Raw genomic sequence first — 24,541 nt, forward strand, 5'->3', positions numbered from 1 at the left:
ATTCCAATTTCCACTGCGGCAAGTGCGCAATAATGGAATTATTTTCCAATATCGATAATGGTTGGAATATTAATTTATATGAAACGATTTATTTAGTTCATAATGTGAACCGAGCGTTGGTAAATTTTAATACGGTAGTCGGTATAGTTTGGGTGACATAACTTTGTTTTAGAGATATTATTATGCTGGATATTTCCATCGGTTTTATTTAACACTAATGTTAAATCCTGCTTTAGGTTTATTTTATTTGAAAAATATGTTACTTAGAAGTCTATTGTTATGCTAATTGAAATAAAACTCTTATAACGTTCAACAATGATCGTAAAAATAACTCAGATACCGTTTAATTTTCATCGAAGTAGATTTTTGTTGTTTTTTCTGGGTTGCTCTCGGGCTTTATGTATGAACGAGACAACTAGGCATCCCTAGTCCCTACACTGTAGCATCATAGTTGGGGTAAAGCGGCTTATAAAATTAAAAAAAGCGCAAAACACACTAACGGGGTAAGCGACTTGGTAGTAATTCTGCGGAAAGTAATTGAACGATTAGTTTCAGTGTAGCATGGAGTATTTTTTCAGACCAATGTCGTCCACTGCTGGACAAAGGCCTCCCTCACGGATTTCCACAACGAATTGTCCTGCGCTGCCCGCATCCCGGTCCTTCCCTTGACCATCACCAGATCATTGTCAAAGTCTACAGCAACTCAATCATTGTGAAAATTCCCGCTCACATGACCCTCGCGGCACCGCCTCAGTGTGTGTAACCCTTACACGTCTATCAGAACTTGCCTATCTTACCGCAAAACATCAGAATCCATTACCCTGTTCCGGGGGAGGGTTAAACTAGTGTAATTACAGGCACTCGAGGCTTTACCCTAGTCTCTGGGGTGAGTACTCAACCAGGATGGATTAAATACCCTTACAATATTATAACCTTAAATTATAAACTACTGGGTATGTTCTTAGTAGAATCTAGTATCGAATACTGGACATAAAGCTGGTTCTTTAGGGAATTCCATCGCAATGGCTTCCTGTAGTTTACATCGACAAAGTTTTTAGGTTTTTCAAGAGTTGAAATTACAATCAGCTTCGTAGTAAGCTTCGTAGAATCTTTGTTTTTGAAATATCTAGCAGTCTACAGAAGTCCTTGATACTTACTACTTGAAATCCTTGAGAGTCTAATCTTTAATGTATACCTTCAGAGTTGAAGTGTCTTCAATAGTTAGTAAAGAAGAAGTAACTACTGAAGTCTGTCGTAGTAAATTACTAATTATGGCACATTATACTAAGTTTGTAGAAAATACCTGAGAAATAGAAGATGGGTTTTTATGAAGCAGTTCTCTAAAGCTTGCAAAAGTTTCTTTGTACTACGTAATAACTAACTAACCGTTCAAACAATGCCAATAATACATTCGATACAAAATCAAACTATACATTTTTTAGCAAAATCGCTGTTAATATAACTACATAAAGTTCACCTTTATACGCAGTCTACGTAACATGATTTATTTGGAAACATTTAATTGAAACTCGTTCAACCAAAATAGCCAATTTGAGAACAAATGAACAAATCGAAGTAAACACACGAAGCAAAACATTTCCTTTTGTTTCCGAAGTTATTGTTGAACAAAAAATGTCGAAAAAATCCTAAATAAATATAGGATTTTGTGCCACAAGTGTATGGAAATGTATCATGAAAAATTGGGGATGTGTAATGGTTTTTCTATCGATATAACCTGATAGTCTGGTTGCCGAGTACGTAGAATTTCGTCAAATGACCCCAAGCTAGGTACCTATCCTTATCGCTCGCGCGTAATTATATTGCTGTCGCGACTGTGCGACGGGCGGCAGCAGTGAGTGTGCGAGCGTGACAGTAATATTATTACGCGCGAGCGATAAGGATGGGTAGCTTGGGGTTACTGGACGAAATTCTACGTGCTCGGCGACCGGACTATAGTCGAAGGGTACATAAGAATTGAAAATGGCATCATTATCATCAGGTAATTAAAATTTAGTCTCCATTGCAAGAGCACGACCCTCTCTTATTCGGCTCTCAAATTTTTCACAGGCAAATGGAGAATTAACTTGCGTTCCCCACGCTGGGCAGACATTTGGTAGGTCTGTATTTCGCATATTTGTAGTAGTCGGCTTTTACGACATCCATGGGAAGAGTCGGGTTGGCCCTATTTACTCAGTCGGCACTATATGATATAACCGTACCTAATGTAAAAATATAGTACAAAAAAGTACGATAAAATCTATCGTACGGAACCGGCTATCTTACCTCTGCCGGAACACAACAATGTTTTTAAAATTGTTGTTATGGCCACAGACTTTAGATAAGATGGTGTTAGCTAGCCAGGCGAACTTAGAACAAGCAAACCGAACAGAAAAATCTGCCCCCACTGGGAATCGAACCCGGGCCGGGACCTTTGCATCTGAAGCAGGTGGTCTTGCCACTAGACCACAGAGGCGGTTACTATCCAAGCTTGTAGGTATCTAAAGACTTTAAGCCAAGGGAATAAAGTTCAAACTGTGGGAACTAAATTCCCACTGCGTCAAGGGTTAACGCCTACACCTTGCTTAACCCCAAGCATTTACAAACCTCAATACACCATCACTTACATCACCGATAGCGATATGAAGTTACCTCGATAGCCCACGCCCATCCCTACACGTGGGCATAAAGGGCAATCCTGCTGTTATCGGACAAGGGAGGCTATTGTGTAACTGTGGAATGATCGAGCTTACATAAAGCTTATCGCGTACCTACGGGATGAGACACACGGGCGGGGGAATCGGACAGCATTGACGAGGATCAATTATGTAAATTAGAGAGTCAATCAAGATTGTGTTTTTTTTTAAGGAATAAACAGTATTTTTTTCGCATGCGCCATGAAGCTGATGTTCATGATTAGAATCATACATGAATTATTGACAACCAATTGTTTAAAAGAAGCGATAGAAAGCACGCTTCCAATTTTTTATCCAGTCACAGTCTTAGTTATAGTCGTAGTCATTTATTCCATAAAAAATAACAGATAACTGTCTTTTCGAAGAAGGCCGTCCTATTTCGTTTGTAGTGAAAGCACTAATGTTTTTTTTACCATGAGTGTTTGTAAATTATTGATAGTAGCAATATAATTAAATTACCTACTTGAAAGTCCGTTAAACAATCGTTCTTTAACTGACAGCGCATCAGACTTACATTTATTTTTTTAAAATAGTAGGCCTATTACAAGCTCATAGAAACCCACAGTTTCAACTAGAAGTGCTCTCGCCTCTACTAACAAGTAATTCAGTTCCGGCCCTACAACTCTTCGCAGGATAACTTTCACGCTCGCCGTCCCACAAATCCATATTCTCGGCAACTTATCACGACAAGTTACGTAATATTCGTTACGGAGGGCCTAGCCCAGCCTGTTGCCTAACTCGGGTACGTAATGTCTATGTAACCAGATTACCAAGTTTGTGATAACTTATATTGCGACTAAATAACACGGACAGGGGAAGAAAGTTCGAGTGTGTATTTATTTGCTGGTGTTAATTGAAGGCAAATATAGGGTGGGTTATAATAAAAAGAAAATACTTATGGACGTGTGTTTATAGGTACTTCTTTATAGATCGTTTCATCCACGAAGACGCGCCCCACCAATTTTGTCGAGGGATGCGGGGAGTTTGGTCCGTGCTAACCGAGCGTCATTTTTGTAGTGTGCGTGTGCACTCATGGATAATTAATTTAGCGTGTACCGATAACACTCAAACATTAGCGGAAAAATGGTGGGGCGCGTCTTCGTGGATGAAATGATCTATACTGTCTTCCTGTTTTTATTCCAAATGACGTCATAATAATAATGTATGTTGTCAACCGTCTATTCTTTGCTATCTGGAAAATAATGCCTTCTTAACTTCTAGTAATTGGATTACGGTCTATTTTAAACTGATCTATTAATTATTATTATTTCAGGGCCATAAAATTGATAGAAAATATTTTTCTTCGATCAACTTTATTATAACTTTTTTCTTAACAGAAAGTTTTAAACTGTGATACTGAAATTTTCATGCAAAAATCATTTAAAAGTTTAAAAAAAAGTAATAATAGAAGATATATTTATTTAAGTGAGATACAGTTTTAAACATTAATTAAAACGTTTAAAGGCAGTTTTAATTAAGTCTGAACAAAGGGCAGACAGGCTCAAAGTTAATAGTCAATTACGTATTTTAAATGATATGTAACAAAATTACTCTGTTTCTTTTTGATTCAGTCGGGTGTTACATAAATAAGTCCTAGGAGATACAAAAACTTTGACAGTGTAGAACTAATTATAAACTTTTTTCTTAAAATGTGAATCTAAAAAGCTTAACTTTAGTCTTAAGAGCCATAGCTTTAAAAGTTCCTTTATAGATGTCCATTTTTTAGTCTAGTAATAAAATAAGACTCGCAATTAAATCTCCAAAATCTATTAAAGAAACCGCAAGATGCCAAAACGTAACATTAAGCGATTTAATTCGAAAAACCATATTCGTTCCCTAAACCATATTCGTTCCCTAAATCCCCGCAAAGCGCCCTTATCTCTGACACCACACTTCCTCCATTGTACCTACCGAATGCTTTATTATTATGAATAAAGAAAAGAACGTAATAAACCGCTCAAAAATGTAGGCTCAGTCTTACACTTGGAAGCACCTAAAAGAACATCGATTTAGTACCCTTTACGAGAAACGCAAATTTATACTTCGCCTTTATTTCTTTAGCCGCAACATTTAAATTTCAACGGCCTAATTTAGCGAAGGAAAAATGTATCCAGCCTATTTTGGGGATCGGCAGGAAAGAAACAGAAACGGTTGAAGCAAGCCGTAAATTGTTTGGTTTCAGTAATTTTTAAAATTTTCCTAATAATTTAACTGAAATAAAACCTAAATAAGTAAGAATCAACAAAATAGTTGCAAGAATTTTCTGTTAATAATATTATCGGCTGAGGAAATGCGTAATAATCAATCTGAGCAATAGCGTAATAAAGACAAATCAAGAAAATATACGTCAATAGATATTGTATAGGCTTTCTGTCCATTATATTATTTACGTTGCTGTCACTCACAATTTTATCAGAAATAACAAAAGCACTTACTCCTTATGTCAAAAGCTGACTTTTGGCATAACAAGTTCACCTTGGCATTTATTCTCACGATATTCCTCAATACATGAATTGTAGTTAAAATAAGGAGTCTTTTATAGGCTATCTAGATGATGTTTACATTTCAGAATTTCTCAAAATAGCAGTCATGTACCTTTAGTTGACTTCATAAGTACATTAACTGCTATATTAACAACGCCATAATTTTCTTCTTCACAGCTAACTGTATGGCATGTTCATTGCTTAGAATTTTTCCATCGCTTAAAAATGCATGCTTAATTTTAAAATGTATTTAAATTTCTACTGCAGTGTTTTAGTTCGCGGTGTATTGTTTGCGAATAGCGGCCATTCTTTACTGTCAAATAAATCTTTTATGTGAAGTTAAATAATTCATGAAATATGCCATTTCATTTTTACTTTATAGTTGAAATAAGGCTATTTAATTTAACTGCCTCAAACGAAAAGTTAGTCTTGATAAATTACGTCGAATCAAAGTTTGTTTGGAAGGAATTATAAACACTTACAGAGTTACCAAATTCAAATTAATTGATTTATCGGTAAGTATTAATAATGAGGTCACATGCCCTTAGGATTAATAGCTTTGTAGCCGCAAAATTGAAGGCCAAACATTGCGAATATAATCTGGGGAGCTCATTGGACCCGATCAAAGACAAGGCAGAGCGGCAAGTACATTTATAACGTAGAATATTATCTTTATTTGTTAACTTATTGAATTGAATTAGAAATCGTCAAATGCTCTCAAGGAGCCTTTACATTGTCTCATTTTTTTTGCCCCACCAGCGCTTTGAGACATACATTTGTGCAAGTGCTGAGAAGAAGCGCGGTAACAAACTCAGTCACCATGTCTGCTTCAAAATGCCTGTCAGATTTAGTAGGGCTAGTGTTACGCGTTATCACGCATTATTGCTGATAGAAAGTGACCTTGTCACCCTCACACATATACAGAACCACAAATAATACTGTGACATTGTGTCTTAGCAAAACTTAATCCCAGCTTAAACCTTAGCCAAATGTCTTTGTGGTAATAATGTCTTCAAAGCACTCTCACTGTGAGGACCTTTGTGAGCAGATACTAAAAGGCTTCGTGGTTCTTTTTGTACACTAATAGGTCTGGAGACGTACTTAGTATATAAGTAATGTATATATACTCGTATGTTACATTTTTAGATTGTTGTAAACGATAGGTCTGTTTCTTCTAGAATATTATGTTAGAATGAGAACCTCCTCCTTTTTTTAAGTCGATTAAAAAATAAATTAAGGCACTGAATACAGGTCGCTAAAAACCGGCCGATATCTGGAGATAATTGAGGGAGGCCTATTTTCCAACTTAACTGTAACCATAACTAAAACTATAACCGGTGTTCTTGTTTGACAGACTTTAAACTTAAAATTGGATGTTACAATTTCATTCTAGAAAATGTAGATGCGATCTATGATGTTTATTAATTAAATTCCACTAATTGGCTGGGCTGGCTGTTTTAATCAAACTTTGATCCGGCTTTACAATATCAATTTAGGTGGGATTAACCCTATTTATGTGGATGCAAATACAGATAGGGGATCAAGTTGGACGAACTACGAAATGAACGTGATTAATATTTCTGTTTCGCTCTCGCATAATTTTGAATAACATTTGACAGGACGAGGCTTGATCTTTGTTTGGTGTCCGTTGTTTTGTGAAAATTTGATTTGTAGTTAGTTATTTGGTATGTTATATTTAGAGTAGGCGCACACCGTTGATTTTTAGTTGGCCGATAGTTGTGATTTCAAATTGTATGAAGAATCGACCAAATCGAATCAGCGTAGTGTGCGCACTCCCATACATGCCCATACTGATCAACTGCCCGACTAAACTATCGGCCGACGAAAAATCAACGGTGTGCGCCTACTCTTACCCGTAGGTAGGTAGGTTAGTAGCGCAAAAAGGTTATGAGACATTTTTAAAGTTTTCTTTAAACCTTTAAGTGCAATTAAGACATGTTATGGTTGTCTTTTTTTCAAAGAGGCAAGGCAATTAGTGAATAATGACAAATACAGAAATTCTTGACTTTGACTTAGGTATTAAATGACACTCTTCTCAAATTGTTTTACCTAATTTTTTAAATAATCTAAATTCCTTAATAGTCTTACATTTTTAAATTCATACAGAAGCCGGGTATTCAAATACAGAATTCATTTTATCGAAAAACAACAATTAACAAAAATATGATCAACGAAAGCGGACCCGTTTAATTGAACCCATCAACTGCCTTTTTGAACGAATCATTACCATTTAATGAATTGCCAATTCCATCAAAAATAACCTTTTTATCTTCTGAATTGAATATTTGTTTGTTATTGCAGCTTAAACGACAATAATTCCACAATCGCTTTTAAATATGAATGTTCCTACCGATTGAAAACAAAATTAAATAATGTAAAACTAAACAAATATCCATTCTCATAATTTCGTTGGAAGCCATCCTGTTGGACCATAGACAACTGCTACAACAGACTTTACCTAATATTGGGTAACTTTTTTTTAAGCATAACAAGATTATTTGACCACAATCGCACCTGATGTTAAGTGGGATGCAGTCTAGGATGGTACATATCTGCCCTGTAAGTGCCTATTCTATCCTATCACACGCACGTCACAGAAATATTAATAACAGTGACCGTGTTATATTGAGTGCAGTTTCAATTAAGTATAAAAATTCTTCGACTTTTACACAGTAAACTTAGTACAAATTTCGCTTAGGCTATCCTCAGCGAAATTTGTACTAAGTTTATTAGCTCAACCTAATGGGATAAATTTTACAGTACCAAGTGTTATGGTTTGCGTATAGGGCAACTACGCTAGAGTTCGCAAGTATCTTTTTAGCTTTTAACTAAACTTCCGAGGCTCTTTAAATGTTAATTTAAAGGCTGACCGTAACTAGATGAAGTCAGGTTAAATACCAGTTCACATTCATAAGTTATGTAACCCAATGTTGCTTCTATGTCAATATTTGTGTTTCTGCACATAATATTGGATTCATGTACTAATCTCAATTAATCTCATTATCTGAACATTTTCCGTTAATACCATAATCCGGGAGCTCAATTGTCCGGTTTCAATTATTTTGCAAATGGATTTGTAATTTGTTTTTGTGCTGCTTAATGTTCACGTAAAAAGGCTTTTGAATGCAGGCCGCTATCAGCCGACCATTGTGGAAATCATTGGGGGAGGCCTACGTTCAGCAGTGGACGTCCTATGGCTGAAATGATGATGATGAAAAAGCCTTTTTGTGAAACTTGTGTATCTTCATATTTAAAAAAAAAATTTACAGTAGGAACATCTTTACCAGATGATTACACACCCAAAATATTATGTGTTATTGAAGTTACTGAGTTAGTCAAGAAAGCACTAGAACTGATAATTTTATTTCAGGTTTAGACACGATTGAAAACTTATTTCTAATTTCTAACTAAAAGATAATGGGCGCTGTTAGTTACTTGTTTTAACAATAAAAGAACAAGTAATAGATACCTACAGACAATTAAACTGAAGACCTTTTGTAGAGGCACCAACGCATATAACAAAGAAAACAATCTTTTGAACGGTAAAGGACAAAGAGATCCGATCTCCAATAACGAAATCAGTCTGCAAACTTTTAATGGGTCGAAAGAAACTATTAACAAAGATAAAGGAAGGGCAGAGTTCGGACCTTAATATTGTAGGACATTTTAGAGGTGGACACGAAAAGAAGTTTAAGTGTCCTCTAAATTGTATCGATAGATAATAATATTCGAAAAATGTCTTTAGGGATGTTACGGGACTATTCTCACCTCTCGTTCCGACCGCTGCAACTCCTGTGTAGTCAGAATCTACAGCTTGACCGCCAATAAAAACCTTACAAGTGAAGGTCTAGTTTGTCCCGGGGAAAGTCAAACTGTCATTGGACCCGCAACGAAATTAATCAGAAGTAGGTACATAGGAGGAGTTCGAGGTTAAGGTTTGACTTCGATCCTTGGGGCCCCACCTGGAGTCCAGATCAAATCCAGAATCCCCTTACATTAATGATACACGAATTTCAAGTTTATTTTATCGTTGGACAACGTTCAAATTATATTACCAGGTCAGCCCTCAGTGTTCGGACTCGATTGGCATCGCCTACAAACGTCAGTGGTACGTCAAATAAACGTCTTACAATCCCTGTAGAACTGCATTGCTGGACAGTTGATACTTTTATCTTGATATTGTAAGAGAAAATAGCTTTTGAACGAAATAAAACAGGCCAAAACCTATCACGATTAATGAGGTACAATTGCACTATTGCCAAATTTTATTACAAATAAGCTCGCTCGATAGTAATTTCCAATGAAAAGAAAAATTGCCTTATCGACGATTTCAGACGACAAGTATGGGCTTATCGTGAAAAGTCGATTAAATGGTCGATAAAAGTAAATTACCGAGGCGCACATCGCATCTTACTGGGAGACTGTTCTCAGGAATAATCATTTTTGGCCTAATTACAATGATTATGTCAAAAGTAGACAGAGTATTTTCTCTGACAAATACCTAATATAGAAAAACTTATAATAGGTAGTATGAGTTTAACTTACGCAGTTTTTCCCAAATATTGACCATGGAAAATTACCTGTAACAAGAAAAACATACTTAATTTATAATTAGATTAGCTTACATTTAATTTTCACATCATAAATCTATTACAAAACAATAAGGCAATTAACTGAAAACAAAGCTGTTATATTCCTGTAATATTTCATAATCAAGTATTAATAAATATTAAATATTAAGTAATTAAATTACTAATTAAGTATTTGTTCCCTTGATAGATTTAGGCTGAAAATGGATTCCTTTTTCTCCGAATATCTGTATAATGAAAGACAGGAGCTCAAAACATCTTAATATCAGAATAATGGTCCATTGCAGATATTGTTTTCTTCAATATCCTTTACTTTATTTTTATATCTTGTAATACAATAACAATAATAATGTCAATTTTCATTTAAATTTTCTTTTTTTAAATTTAATTTAAAACAGCACGTCCTCACGAGCGTAAGTTGTCGTTTGAAAAATCCTAGATATTTTTTACAGATATCGAAAAAAATAATAATATTTTCTATAGCTTAATGATTTCTAAATCTACTCACAAATTTTAATAACATTTAGATTTGTGGTTCCTATAAAAATCGCAAAAATGTTTGCATGAAAAAATATTGTTTTCTTAGCAAAGAGCAATTTCATACAATACAGAAATTTCATAGGTAAGAACCTAATATTTCGCCTTTAATTCAGGTTTTTAACCCCAAAATGAGTCCTGGCATATCAGCCTTTTATCAGCAAGGTTAACCCACCAACACCCCTCGCCATTCGAAGTATGCCGCGCAGCATTCTCGTGGAGGGTTGAAGTAATTTAACCCCAAATTGTTCCCGTAGGTTTTAGCCTATGGACCTAGCTCATTTAAAAAACACCAGTTCATTGGAAAGAAACGAAGTTTAATTACAATAGAACATATTAAAAAGAAGATAAGATAAGCTTAAATATCCTGCGGGCTTCACATAACCCACACTCTCGCGGTTGGTTATGCATATTTCTGACGACAAAAAAGATTAAAAATCGTTTGTTATTTCAGTTAAATGACGTCCTCTGCTGGTCAAAGGTCTGCCCCAAGGGTTTCCACAATAACAATCCATCCATGAGTATTTTCGTGACCATCATCCTATCGTACTACGTCTTCCGGTACAATTATATATTGTGAATTCTTATTTGCGAATCTTTATTGCCTCCAGACGGACTTGCAGTAGAGACAGTTAATTATATGATTAATGGTTTGTCTTGGCTGGTCTTTTTCGCCTATGTCCAAGGTAGGCCTTTGTTTTGAGGTGTCGGCAGTCGCATTGGGTGAATTTCTTCCATCATTTAGATATCACCCAAATTTTTTAAAAGAAAATTCAGCTTGTGAAGAATTTTTTTGTGCATAACAAGGCAAGTATTTGACCGCTATTGCACCTGGTGTTGAGTGAGATGCAGTCTAGGATTAAAGCTATTCAGATTAGCACTTATCGCTTTTTTTCGAAATAATGCTGTTCATTCTAGAAAATGGCTAAATATGCTCCAACTAGGTACTTTTTACAACTAAAACTACGCCATTAGTTGTGCATTGAAAGATTTTAGACACTTAACATAAGAAGAATATCTGTCTATTTATAACTAATTTAACTTCATGTGTATTTGAAAGTCGTCCTGTAATCGGTTTTGAACCTCATCCTGTAATCTTTCAACACAATGTCATACAGCATACCGTGTACGCAGTAAATGGCTCCTTTACGTTACAATTCACAAAAGAGGGTATCCATCAATCTCTTAAAGCTTTTCTCCTCGACTGTAAATATAAAACGGCTTGTTATCATCCCGCGTCAAATTTCGCCAAATTACACTCATGGTGCCCGTAAATCCACCACCATAAGGATATCCTCGCATCTTTAGCAGTTAGCGGTGTTTTAGGGTGGCTTTTTACATGGGAAAATAGGAAAGTGCCTTTTCGGTTAAGGTTTTTGGTGTTATGGCACTTTTAACGCGTTCTGTGAGCGTTATTGCCACTTTTAGCTAGACAGGTATGGGTATTTTTTTCGTTATTTACCTACCATTTTTTCTAACAATCACTCTATTAATAAGCCTCATGCTAAGCCTAGCATGTAAGTGTGGTTAGACAACGGATAGGTAATATACTTATTATGTAAACAGAGCTTAGGTACTCGTAGATATGAAAAAGTATGGCTGTAAGATAACACTGTTGTGGCATCGTTAGTTCCTTTTTCTTTAAATTTTTAATGTTTGAATTTGCTTGAACTTGAATATCTAAATTTTAGATTTGGTCTGCGCGTATTAATGGGCCATTTGAACTACAGAATCACATTTCAGGTTTTTTTTATCCACAACGAGGAAGCTCTTGGCCTGTATCTCACCTGATGGTCAGTGATGATCAGGTTGAGTTGAAATCCACAGTATTTTAACCATCTTCACTCGAATTTATATGACACAAAGTGATTTTTACACTATGTGTGTATTACAAGGAATACAATAAATATTATTGTAGCCTCCAATTTGGAGAAAAACTAAATATGAATGTCACGTTGTCTTGTCATTCCCAATGTAATCAAAACCTTTTATTATTATCTCAATTACATTATGGTCACCCTACTCATTTCGGGTTCGCTTCCTGGTGAGGTCTTGCGATTTAAGGACAAAGCACACTTATCAACTCGAAAACGGATCGTAACCTATTCGTACCTGTACCGTAACCTGGTATTATTTGTATGATACTCCTTACTGCAACGCACACTTATCCGCACCGTAACGTAAACGCCTCACCTCGCGGCGAAAGGCGATACGGTATTGATCCCTTTTCGGGTTGATAAGACTAAGTGTGCTACGACCCTAAGTCGTCATTTGTCCACCAAATTGAGCCGGGTTCGCTTCCCAGTGGGGTCACGATTTATTAAAGCAATCGTTGTAATATTCGCGAGATTTAATCAAAGAATTCGTTTCATCGCCAGCTGCGTCTGGATAACGATTGTCATTTTATGGCAAAGCGAAATGACGATTTTAATGGGTTTATTTATTGCCACATAAAAATATTACAAAAAAATATAAGGATAATGTAGTAGGCAGTTGTTTTCATTTTTTTTGTTTAGTGTTTGAAAGTTGAAACAATTATTTGGTAGACTCTGGGAACCTATAGCTTCAAGAGCAGATTTAAATTTGCTTGTAGTAACAACAGAGTCTTATAACAATTACATAAAGAAACGTCAATGAACTGAATTTAAAAATCAAGTTATTATTTATTAATTTTTAGTATTATTATGATTGTATTAATTAGGAGTGGATTTAATTAATAATCCATCGAACGACACGGGGAATCAAACTAGCAACCTCTGGAATCGGCAGTGAAATGAAGCATTGTGTGTATTCTTTGTTGAAAGAAAGAAAGAAAAAAAGAAAAATCTTTATTTGACAACTTAATAGTAAAAAATAAATACATTCATATCATTTTAGATCACAAACATAAGGAGAAAGAAAAAAGGAAAAAATAATAATAAAGTTGTCAAAAAGGCCACCCACTCAGTAACGTCTTGGCCCGTCTGCCAAGACACTGATTTTCAGTGGGCGCCTTTTTGTTGACGACAATGTAAGTACGTGAATGTTGTAGTTAATAACGACTGTTACCTATATCCCATAACTATTAATATATCACACTGTCAATTATTTAATAATTTAATTACTCACCACCGCAATAGTTCCAAATTATTAATTCAAGCCACACTCCCATCTCCAATATCCGGACCTTGTGGGCGGTTTAATTAATGCGCCCTGAAGGTTTGAGCCCTAGAATTTAGTTATAACTATCAGAACATATCACTGATGACCTTGTACTTTAAGCAAATAAAACTACGGCAGGTGTTTTCGTTTAAAAAGTGAGATAAGGCTATGGAAGATGTAGGTATAGATCGTTTAATCCAGGAAGACGCACCCCACCAGTTTTTGGTCGAGGGAAGCGCGAGGTGCGGGGAGTTTAAACCGAGCAATACGAGCGTCATTATTGTAGTAAGCGTGTGCACTCATGGATAATTTAGCGTGTACCGATAACACTCAAACATTAGCGGAAGAATGGTGGAGCGCGTCTTCGTGGATGAAACGATCTATTCAGTAGAATACGATTATGTCGATATTACGTCGTACTATCCGGACGTCGTACTAAAGAAGTAATTTCTTACGTTGATTCTCAACAAATCAACTAAACACGCGTCGCTATAAGCTGTCGGTCGTTAATAACTGACATCGTACTAAACGGATTCTACTAGGGCTTGTCCCTAATGCTTCAACCACACCAACGCGTGCTGATCGCCATCGCCGGCGCGATCAAAGGCCAATGACAGCGTGAACTGTCATAGGTCGCGCAACCTGTCATTGGCCTTTGATCGCGCCGGCGATGGCGATCTGTACGCGTTGGTGTGTTTGAAGCTTAAAAGCAATTAAAATGCAGGGCACAAAAATGTACGAGCCTTTAAAGGTATGGTTCAGATTCAGAGTCTATATACTCTAGATTTTACTACCCATTTCTTCTTTACTTGTTATGAAAACTATACTGCTGACTTTTATGGCCAATATAACTGAAACTTCAGATTCATTCGTGTCAGTTGAATGGTGAAACCTGAAAACATTTTACTTTTACTTTAGTGATCGTTCGTTCGTTCGTTTCTGCTAAATGACGTCCACTGCTGGACAAAGGCCTCCAAGGTTTTCCATAATGAACGGTCCTGCGCTGCCCGCATCTAGGCTCTTCCCGCGACCTTTACCAGTTCGTCGGTCCACCTAGTAGGATGATTGCCCACGCTACGTTTTCCAGCCCGTGGTCGCCACTTGAGAACTTTCTGAGAGAGAGTGAAAGTAATACTATTTTCGTGATATCCCGAAAACTAAATATAGATCAACTGATTTAGGCTATCCTTTACATATGTACAGTATTTAATGTATGTATGTATGTGCCAGCGTTGCCAGACGTCCCGATTTTGGCGGGACGTCCCGATTTTTAAATCAAATTTAAATGTCCCGCGCGGGACAGGCTCGGTCCCGCTTTTCGGAGAGAACTCGACCGTACGTGGCGTACGTACTAAATCTGATTTAAAATATTATTTTTATTGTTAAAATACATTTTCTATAGCTACTTTTGCTATCTTTTGTCACGTAAACGTAATTTTAAGTCAAATAAAAAGATAAATATTTGAAAACCTTTGATTATTATACGTTTTTTTACTATGTCCCGCTTCTGACGGAAGAATCCCGCTATTTTCACTCAATAGACCGAGAGTCCTGAATGTTAAACAGGTTGATTCCGAATAGATTAAGTATAGACCCGATTCCAAGGGTAATTTGTATTTATTGAAGTTCTATAAATAGACTGATCTTCCAGTTTAGTAAACAAATACAACAGAGGTAGATAGATAGTAAGATACTCTTTATTGCACAATACATAAAATTGGCAATTATATTAAAAAGTATATCGTAAAGGTAGAAGGCGCTGCGCTGGATGCAGGCCGCTATCAACCGGTCAAATGGAAATCATTGCGGGAGGCCTATGGCTGAAATGATGATTATGAACAACAGCATTATTTAGGCGGTCTTATTGCTAGTAATCTCTTACAGACAACCCAGTATCCTCATAATTATTTGTATGAAGTTTCTAAAATGACCGCATGAAGCTGAAATGATGATGATGATGATGAAGGATCTTTTGGACCGAGCTGCTTTTCCACCTTTAATTATGTCTGATAGATACTCAGTAATTTGTACAATAAATAAATGGAGGATAAGCTAACCTTTTAGCACGATTTGACCAGGATTAAAAAGTCGAATTATAATCTTCAACAAAAATAACTAAAAAGGTCGAATACAGAATAGAAAATATGAACCGAAAAAGCGAAACCGATTTCTCATTCAATTTATTCATCGCCTTTCATATTTAATCCGTATTTGGACTAGGAATTCTGTACCAGTTGGGAATTCGTTGAAAATGCGGGGTGAAAAACTAGAAAAAGCTTTTTGTCTGTTAATATGACTCTTTTAAGGTGTTCTCTGGACGAAAAACATAGCCAATACACACTCGTCTGTTTGTCTCTTTACCTTTTGAGTCAATTGCTGAAAACCAGCACCCGCTGAAAACCAGTGTCGACCAGGCGCCGTGTCGCGGCGTGTCTCGACTTATGCTGAGCGGGCCTTATGCCTTTTTGGCATGATTATTATATTTGTATAGCTTAAGTTTGTTATTTATTTTGTGTCAAGTAAAGATTTTCTATTCTATTCTATTCTAATTGGCAGTAGAAATCGCTTACCATCAGATAGATGATGATCCACATGCCCGTTTGTCTTAATATAGTAAACAAGCTTTTTCCCGCGGTTTCGCTCGGGTTAAACTTTGGAATCACATTTCATCCCTTTTACGGGATGTAAAATCTTTGCTTAGTGAATTTATTAGTCATTTATGTTGACTGAAATAAAAAATCCAAGTACCCATTTGCCAAAGCAAATCTGTCTCAAGTTGTAATCAACACCCTGTATAATTAAGTTGTCCTTTAAAAATGACCAGCCAACACTGTTATCTAACTCGGGTCACCTCCGACACTCATTAGCTTGACATATAGCTCAGTCAGAGCTTCATTAATTTTAACAAGAGATTGCGATAACACAATAACTTATAGAAGGCTCAGTCTAAAAGTTATAAAAGTAATTTATTTTCTGCGAATAGGCTTTTAAAAAGCGCTTTTAACTTTTTGGCTGTTTTTCACAGTACATAACTTGACTGCAGTAACACAAGGCTTAGTAAGCTCATCTAAATGAACTAGCCTTTGCCCAAGGACTTGCCCGCGTTTTGAAATTCAGTTTCTGACAGATAAATAATAAATATTTATTGTAGCCTGTATTTTATTCTGATGTATAAAGTTCTATCACTGTTTAGTTGCTGGCAGGCCTTCTTCTAGGTAGACTGACGATCTTGCGATGTGCCTTCACCAGATCGTCAGTCACTTAGTGTGGCCTGGATGCGGGCAGCGCAGGACGTTGTGGATATCCTTGGATCGTTTATCAAAGCGTTTGGCTGAAATGAACCAACAAACAAAATGTATGGGCTAAGTGACTCTTCTGCGTCTATTTCTGTTATGCTTGTCCACATCCGTAGATGTAAACACGGCTTAATTTCATACTGAATGTGTCTAATGTGTCTATGCCTTATTTTTATGATTAATGTTGGCAACACTAAAAAATTATATGGGCTCTTCCTCATCACACTCTCACCAACTCGTACTGGTTTTTGTAAATATTGTGTTTTTATAAATAAAAGTCAAGATTAAAGTACAAAATCTTATTATTTGTATGTTCCACGAACATAAATGGTGCCGAAACTCTATAAACAAGCTTCGACAAAAAACTTCGAGCAACGAAACCACACCTTCGCCGGCCGGCAAGAAAAGTAAGCTGATTTCACTGCATATTGCTGAACATACACTTGCACAAGAATAAATAAATCAAAGGCCAATCAATACACTATTGTGCCATATTGATTTGCAAGTCGCAGTAGCCAAAAGTGAACAATTTTATTCAACTTTGCAAGAAAATAACCGTCCGCCATTTTGGTTCCCTTTACTTTGCATCGAGAAAAAATATTACCACGCCCTGCCATTTTTCGCCATGACCATGGATAGCGATTCGGCTGAAAAGGAAGTGGACAAGAACGCAAGGAAAGGTATCATAAGAAAAATCGCACAGTGTAAAGCGTCGTTGACAAAGGCAGAAAATTTTATCCGCACATTGGAATCGCCAATCAACAAGGACGTAGTATCTGCGCGGCTACAACAACTGCAGGAGGTGCTGCCAAGGCATGAGCAGCTACTGATCGAATTAAGTACTTTGGACGACACCCTTGATGAAGACTATTTCGGAAACGACGCGTTCGAGGACCGGTATTTGGCGATCGTGGCGAGCCTTCGAGGCCTACTGGCGCCGCAGCCGCCGTCGCCGGCTCCAGCATCGGGCGCGCAGCAGTCTACAGACGCGTGCGCTACCAGCGTGAGGCTGCCAGAAATAGACATTCCTGCGTTTGACGGCAAGGACTACACAAAATACCACTCGTTCATCGAACTCTTTAGTGCAGTGATAGATAATAATTCTAAATTAGCCGCAATTCAAAAGCTTTTCTATCTTAGAAAATACTTAAAAGGTGAGCCATTGTCATTAATCGAAGGATTACCCGTCACCGGGGACTCGTATGGAAAAGCTCTTGAATTGTTGAGAAATAGATATGACAATAAGTTTCTTATTATCACTAACCATGTACAAGAGCTGCTAGACTTCAATCCACTAGTAAAGGGAGCGGCTACCAATTTAAGAGAGTTAGTGTCACATGCTCGCCAGCACTTAGGTGCACTGAAAACATTAGGACAACCGACTGACAGCTGGGACATGATAGTTTTACCCATTTTGTTGCGAAAGGTCGACCAGTTTACTTGCAGAGCCTATCATTCGGAGCGTGACACCACAAAGCTGCCCCTACTGGATGACTTCTTCGCTTTTGTGGAGCGGAGAGCTAGCAGCTTCGAGGAGAGCCAAAGAAGTGAAGGTAAGAGCAACAATAATAATAACACTTACAAAACTAAAGTGTCAAACTATGCAAGCAAAACTGCCACACAGTCGTGGTCTTGCAAATATTGTAGTGAGCAAACACATAGATTATTCAAATGTGACAAATTTCTAGCCATCTCACCAGAGGAAAGGCTCAATTTCATTTCACAAAATAATTTATGCAAAATATGTTTCAATTCTCACACAAATAAATGTAAATTTCACTTCAAATGTGAACAGTGCAAGGACAAATCGCATAATACTCTCTTGCACTGCAATGAAAAAGTATCAATGCACAGTAATTCTAATGTTAGCACAATATTGCTGCCCACCATCAAGGCCAAAGTGCTCTGCCGGGATGGCAAATCACACAAAGTAGTCCGGGGACTAGTTGACAGTGGCAGCCAAGTGTCATTTATGACAGCTGACTTAGCAAAAGCATTGCAATTACCGCTAATTGATAGCAATTTAAATATCACAGCCTTGGGGAAACAAAACAAAACAACCTCAAAAGCTGTCAATGCTGAATTTGTGTCACTTCAAAATAATTATAAGTGCCAAGTTAATTGTTCCATAGTGGACCAAATTACAACCAAGCTGCCACAGCAACAAGTAAGCTGGCAAAATATACAGCTGCCAGACTCTGTGGTGCTTGCAGATAGTGACTTTGACACTCCGGGAGACATTTCATTTCTGCTGTCAGCGGACATATTCTTCCAAATATTGCTGCCTCGCAAAATCAAGCTGCAAAATAGTAATTTGTATCTTATTGATACCCAGTTTGGTTCAATATTGTCAGGTGAAGTAAACAATAGTGAGTTTTGTGCATCCAGTCACCATGTCACCTTGCATGCTATATGTGACAACAATGTTGATCACCTCCTACAAAAGTTTTGGGAGACTGAAATGGTCCCTGAAACGAAATTGGAGGTTACAGCAAAGCAGGATGCCTGCGAAGCCGAGTTTAAAAGCTCGGTACAGCTCACCAGCGAGTTTCAGGTGTCCCTCCCGCTCAAAGTCCCCGTAGATCAGCTAGACCTAGGAAATACATTTCCTATAGCATCAAAAACATTAAATGCCATCGAAAAAAGGTTAGCCAAAGATGATCAATTAAATAGAAATTATAATGACTTCATGAATCAATACATAGAAATGGGTCATGCAAAGGTCATCCCACTGTGCCAGTCAAATTTAAAAAATGCATATTTCATGCAACACTTGCCAGTCATAAGGAACGATAAAAAGACCAATAAAGTAAGAGTTGTTTTTAATGGTAACACAAAAGCTAGTTCGCAGCATCAAAGTTTAAATGATGTTTTGCTGAATGGCCCTAAGGTTCAAAAAGATCTCTTTGACATTCTGATTTTATTCAGGTCAATCAAGTATGTAATGTTAACGGACATCAGGCATATGTACAGAGCTATAAAAATTGATCCATCATTTAGGCATCTACAAAATATATTATGGAAAGATGAAAATAATCAAAGAATTATTCTGCAATTACAGACAGTCACCTATGGACTCAAGAGCTCAAGCTACCTGGCCACCAGATGTCTCCAGGAGTTAGCAGACCGGTTTGGGAGCAACATGCCGCTTGCTGCTGAGGTCATCCGGACAGCCATGTACGTTGACGATGCTCTTTTTGGAGCACAGACCATCGATGAAGCTCTTGAGGTAAGAGATCAATTTATAGACCTGCTAGGACGTGCCAATCTGCAGCTGCATAAATGGGCTGCAAATGATGACCAATTACTGGCTGGCATACCAGCTGACAAGCAGCATTTCGAAGAGCATGAGCTCGGTAATGAGGACCTCTCAATGAAAGCTTTAGGGGTCTCATTCAATGTTAGAGATGATGTTTTTAAAGTGTCATGTCCTATAAAGCGGGTGCAGTCCTGGAATAAAAGGTCCATTTTGAGTGTCATAGGCTCTTTCTTTGACCCCTTAGGGCTCGCTGGGCCAATAATAGTTCGAGCAAAGGAATTTCTACAAAAAGTGTGGAAGGAGAATCTCGAGTGGGACTCGCCCATACCAATGTCATTGCTTAAGGCCTGGTTAACATTCTATGAACAGCTAGAACAAGTGCCTACAATTTCTGTACAAAGAAACATAAATATAAATAATGCGCAGGTAATACAATTGCTAGGATATTGTGACGCTTCTAGCGTCGCCTACGGCTGCTGCATATATATAAGGGTTATTCAAGGCAGCAAAGTAACCACAACACTTTTGTGTTCAAAGTCTAGAATTGCTCCAGTAAAAAACGCCTTGACTATACCTAAGCTAGAGTTAAATGGTGCAGTGTTGCTAGCCAAACTGTATTGCAAAGTCAAAGCAATCTATGCTAAAATTAACTTCAATGCTGTACATTTATTTTCTGACTCCCAAGTTGTTCTGTGTTGGTTGAAGTCTAGCAGAAATAATATACCGGCTTATGTCAAAAACAGAATAAATTTAATAAATTCAAGTACTACAGAATGTAAATGGTTTCACATAGATGGAGCTTCCAATCCAGCTGATTGCTTGTCTCGAGGCTGCAATCCCCAAGACCTGCCATCGAACACCTTATGGTGGCATGGGCCTCCTCAACTTGACTCACTGGAGTATGAGCCTTCACCATCATTGGCTTCATGCAACCACTTGCTTTGCGAGAGGGGACCTGCCGAGAACGAGCAAGCAGCTTGTTTGGTTGTGACACAAGAACCACAATTGTTTGAAAAATATTCTTCATGGTTCACTATGCAAAGAATTGTAGCTTGGATATTAAGGTTTAAATTCAATTGTTTAAATAAACATAATAAAATTAAAGGAAATTTGACTGTAAAAGAATTGTTAAATGCTCAATACAGAATAATTTCTATAACGCAAGGCTTGTATTTTCCTTCGGAAATATCAAAAATAAAAAATAATTTGCCAATAAAATCTAATTTAAAAGCCTTGGCTCCATTCATAGATGGAAATGGCATAATGAGGGTTGGTGGCCGGTTGCAAAACGCCCCAGTGCCATACACGCAAAAGCATCCGATTATTTTGCCCAATAAGTGTCATGTCACGAATTCAATTATTCGAAATGAACACTGTGTATTAATGCATGCTGGTATCACCCTCGTATTAAGTAGTCTGAAACTTAAGTATTGGATCATTAGCGCCGGTCGCGAAGTAAAGAAAATTATTAACAAGTGCTTAAAATGTTACAGGTTTAAGGCTCAAGTAGCCAGCCAGTTTATGGGATCCCTGCCCTCCGATCGCGTCACCGAGAGCCACCCGTTCGACAAGGTTGGAATCGACTTCTGTGGTCCGTTTCAAGTAAAACAATCGGGCATGCGGAGGGCCGTTGTCACCAAAGGCTACACACTGGTAATTGTTTGCTTCGCCACTAAGGCTGTCCACCTTGAGCTAGTTTCAGACATGACAACTCAAACATTCTTAGCAGCCTTAAAAAGATTCATTGGCAGACGCGGTATTCCCGCCATTATTAATTGCGATAATGCACAAACGTTTAAAGGAGCCGACAACGTGCTCCACGACTTGTATAAATTAGTCAATTCCAAAAAGCATCAATCTCAAGTGAGTGTGGCTGCTGTAGAGAAAGGAATAACCTTTCGCTACATCCCCTCCTACTCCCCCAACCACGGAGGCCTCTGGGAGGCCGCCGTTAAGAGTTTTAAGTTCCATTTCAAAAGAGTGGTGGGGGAGAATAAATTCACGTACGAAGAATTGACCACTATTTTATCCGAAATAGAGGGTATCCTGAATTCCAGGCCCCTCACGCCGCTTTCAAGCGACCCTGCAGACCTAACAGCCCTAACCCCAGGACACTTCCTGACTGGTCGTCCACTCATATGTATCCCTGAGCCGGATCTAACCGATATCCCTCTAAATAGACTAAGATTCTGGAGGCGCTGTACTCAGGTCAAGCAACATTTTTGGAAAGCCTGGTACAGCCAATATTTATCGCAGCTAAATGTTAGAAACAAGTGGAGCAAACAGTTACCAGATGTGGAAGAAGGCAGTTTAGTTTTACTAAAAGGAGACAACGTTCCCCCGCTGCAGTGGCCCATGGCGCGGGTGACGCGGGTGTTTCGGGGAAGCGATGGGAGGGTAAGGGTCGCGGAGCTCAAAACCGCTACTGGTCTAACCCGTAGGTCTATTAATAAAATGTGTATCCTTCCCATAGATTATTAAGTAACAAGCCATTTTAAAACTGTTAAATAATTTTTAACCATAGGTTTTTAAGCAAATGTTAACTTGTAGTTATGACATGCGAATTTTATTAAATATTTATGGCAATTTTGAGTCTGTAAACTGTGATAACTAAGTAGTAATATGTATAGGGTGTTACTTAAACTTAAGAATAAAGATTTAATTAAGATATAACTTCAATTGTATCATGCAAGTCATTACTAATGTAACTTCATGACTATTACTGTAACTGCATAACTATTAATGTAACTGCATAGCTATTTTTGTAACCTTTTGCCCGGGAGAATGTCCACATCCGTAGATGTAAACACGGCTTAATTTCATACTGAATGTGTCTAATGTGTCTATGCCTTATTTTTATGATTAATGTTGGCAACACTAAAAAATTATATGGGCTCTTCCTCATCACACTCTCACCAACTCGTACTGGTTTTTGTAAATATTGTGTTTTTATAAATAAAAGTCAAGATTAAAGTACAAAATCTTATTATTTGTATGTTCCACGAACAATGCTAATGGAAACTTTATTGCCAACTCTTTGGGGCCGCCCGATGAGCAGTCCTAGATTAAATTGCGTTTTTAAACGAATTTCAGGAGTCGACGAATGAAAATGGGTTACACGAGTAGTTTATAAATTAGGATAACGTTTTCTGCTGAATTACATTTCGATTATCTTTGAAGTCTAATAATAATGTTAGAACTTTGTTAGGATAATAGGATCTTTGTGACTTTTTTAATCCAAAATTAGAAAAAGGTTGATGGACAGTTATGTAGAAAGCATCAGGCTATAATATTCTAACTTAAATTGATTACGATGATGGACTACGTTGAACAAAGCATCGTTCGTTCATTCGTTTCAGCCAAATGACGTTGTACAAAGGCATCCTAAGGATTTTAACAATGAATGGTCCTGCGCTCCCGCATTGGGTAATGTTATAGGAATCTTTGTGCAATTCAGTAAATAAATAAACCATGTCACGGGTAGTTAATCAATTTATCAGCAAACACTTCAGAAGATCCTTTGAGCCACAGAACCTTTGATAAAAAAGATTTATAAACCTATTTAAAATCTAAGAACATTTTAAAAAGGTTTACACATCTTTTAGCGAGAACGAATGAAAAAATAAACTTGTATGTAGGTACAATGTACATAAATGTTTTCTAAATTTTCTCGGGGAGTACTCGACAAATATTTGTTACACAGAGTAAGCATTCTTCAAAATACAATATCTAAAAAAGCAACGCAAATAACTCCATTCTAATAACGCTCAGTAAGCGTTCGCTCAAATAACCAATTTCTTCGGAAAAATCAGCTAACATTCGCTGTCGTAACTAATAAGTGAAATCTTTTAAGGCTTTTACATAAAGCGACTTTTTGACGCCACGATCACATGTAAAGAAAGTTTTCACTGTCAATCAAAATCGAGATCTAAACCTTTGTCTGTCTTTGCATTGAAGGGAGGTCGAACCCTAATGAGATCTTCGAACCCCTCCTATGTTCTTCTGATTCATTTCTTTGCGGGTCCAGTGACAGTTTAACTTTCCCCCGGGACTTTGACCTGCACTGGTTGGGTTTTTATTGGCGGTCAAGCTGTAGATCCTGGCTACACAGGAGTGTTTTGACTGCTTCTGACTGATCTATATCGATCTTGGTGTTGATACAATAGATAGACAGTTTTTTTTTTGCAGACTAGCTAGACCCGAAATTCTACTTTTATACGGTTTGTTTTAAATTTTAATGTACTCTTGATAATGAGCTCTCGAGAGTTTCAGGAGGAATTCAAGTCAAATGGTTTTTGCAGTTAAAAATCAGTTTTTAAAATAGTTAAAGTCGCTGTCTTATGTTCATGATGATACAAAAATTAACAAATAATTCTGTCTCACGTGTACAAGAAGCAACACAATCAAGGAAATTTTATTGTTAGGAAAACAAACAGCATTCTACAACACACATAGAGTTACCAATTAAACTTCACATTTAAAAATTAAGGTTCTTATTTAAAAATTGATCGAAAAAAATCGC

General features: G+C 37.2%; 3 protein-coding genes across 5 annotated transcripts in view; 2 read left to right on the top strand and 1 right to left on the bottom strand.

The window, feature by feature from the left end:
* The window catches only part of LOC135081163 (brain tumor protein), a 666,947-nt gene that overhangs the window by 345,759 nt on the left and 296,647 nt on the right, over positions 1-24,541 (bottom strand). The gene's annotated exons all lie outside the window — the stretch shown is intronic.
* LOC135080952 (uncharacterized) lies at positions 17,112-19,919 on the top strand. Its single transcript, XM_063975673.1, has 2 exons — positions 17,112-18,313; positions 19,822-19,919. Exons 1-2 carry the CDS (start codon positions 17,386-17,388, stop codon positions 19,917-19,919), a joined length of 1,026 nt encoding a protein of 341 aa, XP_063831743.1. The 5' UTR covers positions 17,112-17,385.
* LOC135081166 (uncharacterized) lies at positions 19,906-23,003 on the top strand. The gene is made up of 2 exons (XM_063975905.1): positions 19,906-19,989; positions 21,513-23,003. Exons 1-2 carry the CDS (start codon positions 19,949-19,951, stop codon positions 22,498-22,500), a joined length of 1,029 nt encoding a protein of 342 aa, XP_063831975.1. The 5' UTR covers positions 19,906-19,948; the 3' UTR covers positions 22,501-23,003.

The sequence above is a fragment of the Ostrinia nubilalis genome, chromosome 19 (genome assembly GCF_963855985.1).
Source record: "Ostrinia nubilalis chromosome 19, ilOstNubi1.1, whole genome shotgun sequence".
NCBI classification, from domain to species: domain Eukaryota; kingdom Metazoa; phylum Arthropoda; class Insecta; order Lepidoptera; family Crambidae; genus Ostrinia; species Ostrinia nubilalis.

Bases quoted from the DNA above. Each gene is read 5' to 3' on its own strand.
- LOC135080952 (XM_063975673.1), top strand. From the start codon at position 17,386: ATGACCATGGATAGCGATTCGGCTGAAAAGGAAGTGGACAAGAACGCA. The intron at 18,314-19,821 runs GTAAGAGCAACA...CTGCAATTACAG, and splicing joins GGAGAGCCAAAGAAGTGAAG to ACAGTCACCTATGGACTCAA.
- LOC135081166 (XM_063975905.1), top strand. From the start codon at position 19,949: ATGCTCTTTTTGGAGCACAGACCATCGATGAAGCTCTTGAG. The intron at 19,990-21,512 runs GTAAGAGATCAA...AAAATGTTACAG, and splicing joins CCATCGATGAAGCTCTTGAG to GTTTAAGGCTCAAGTAGCCA.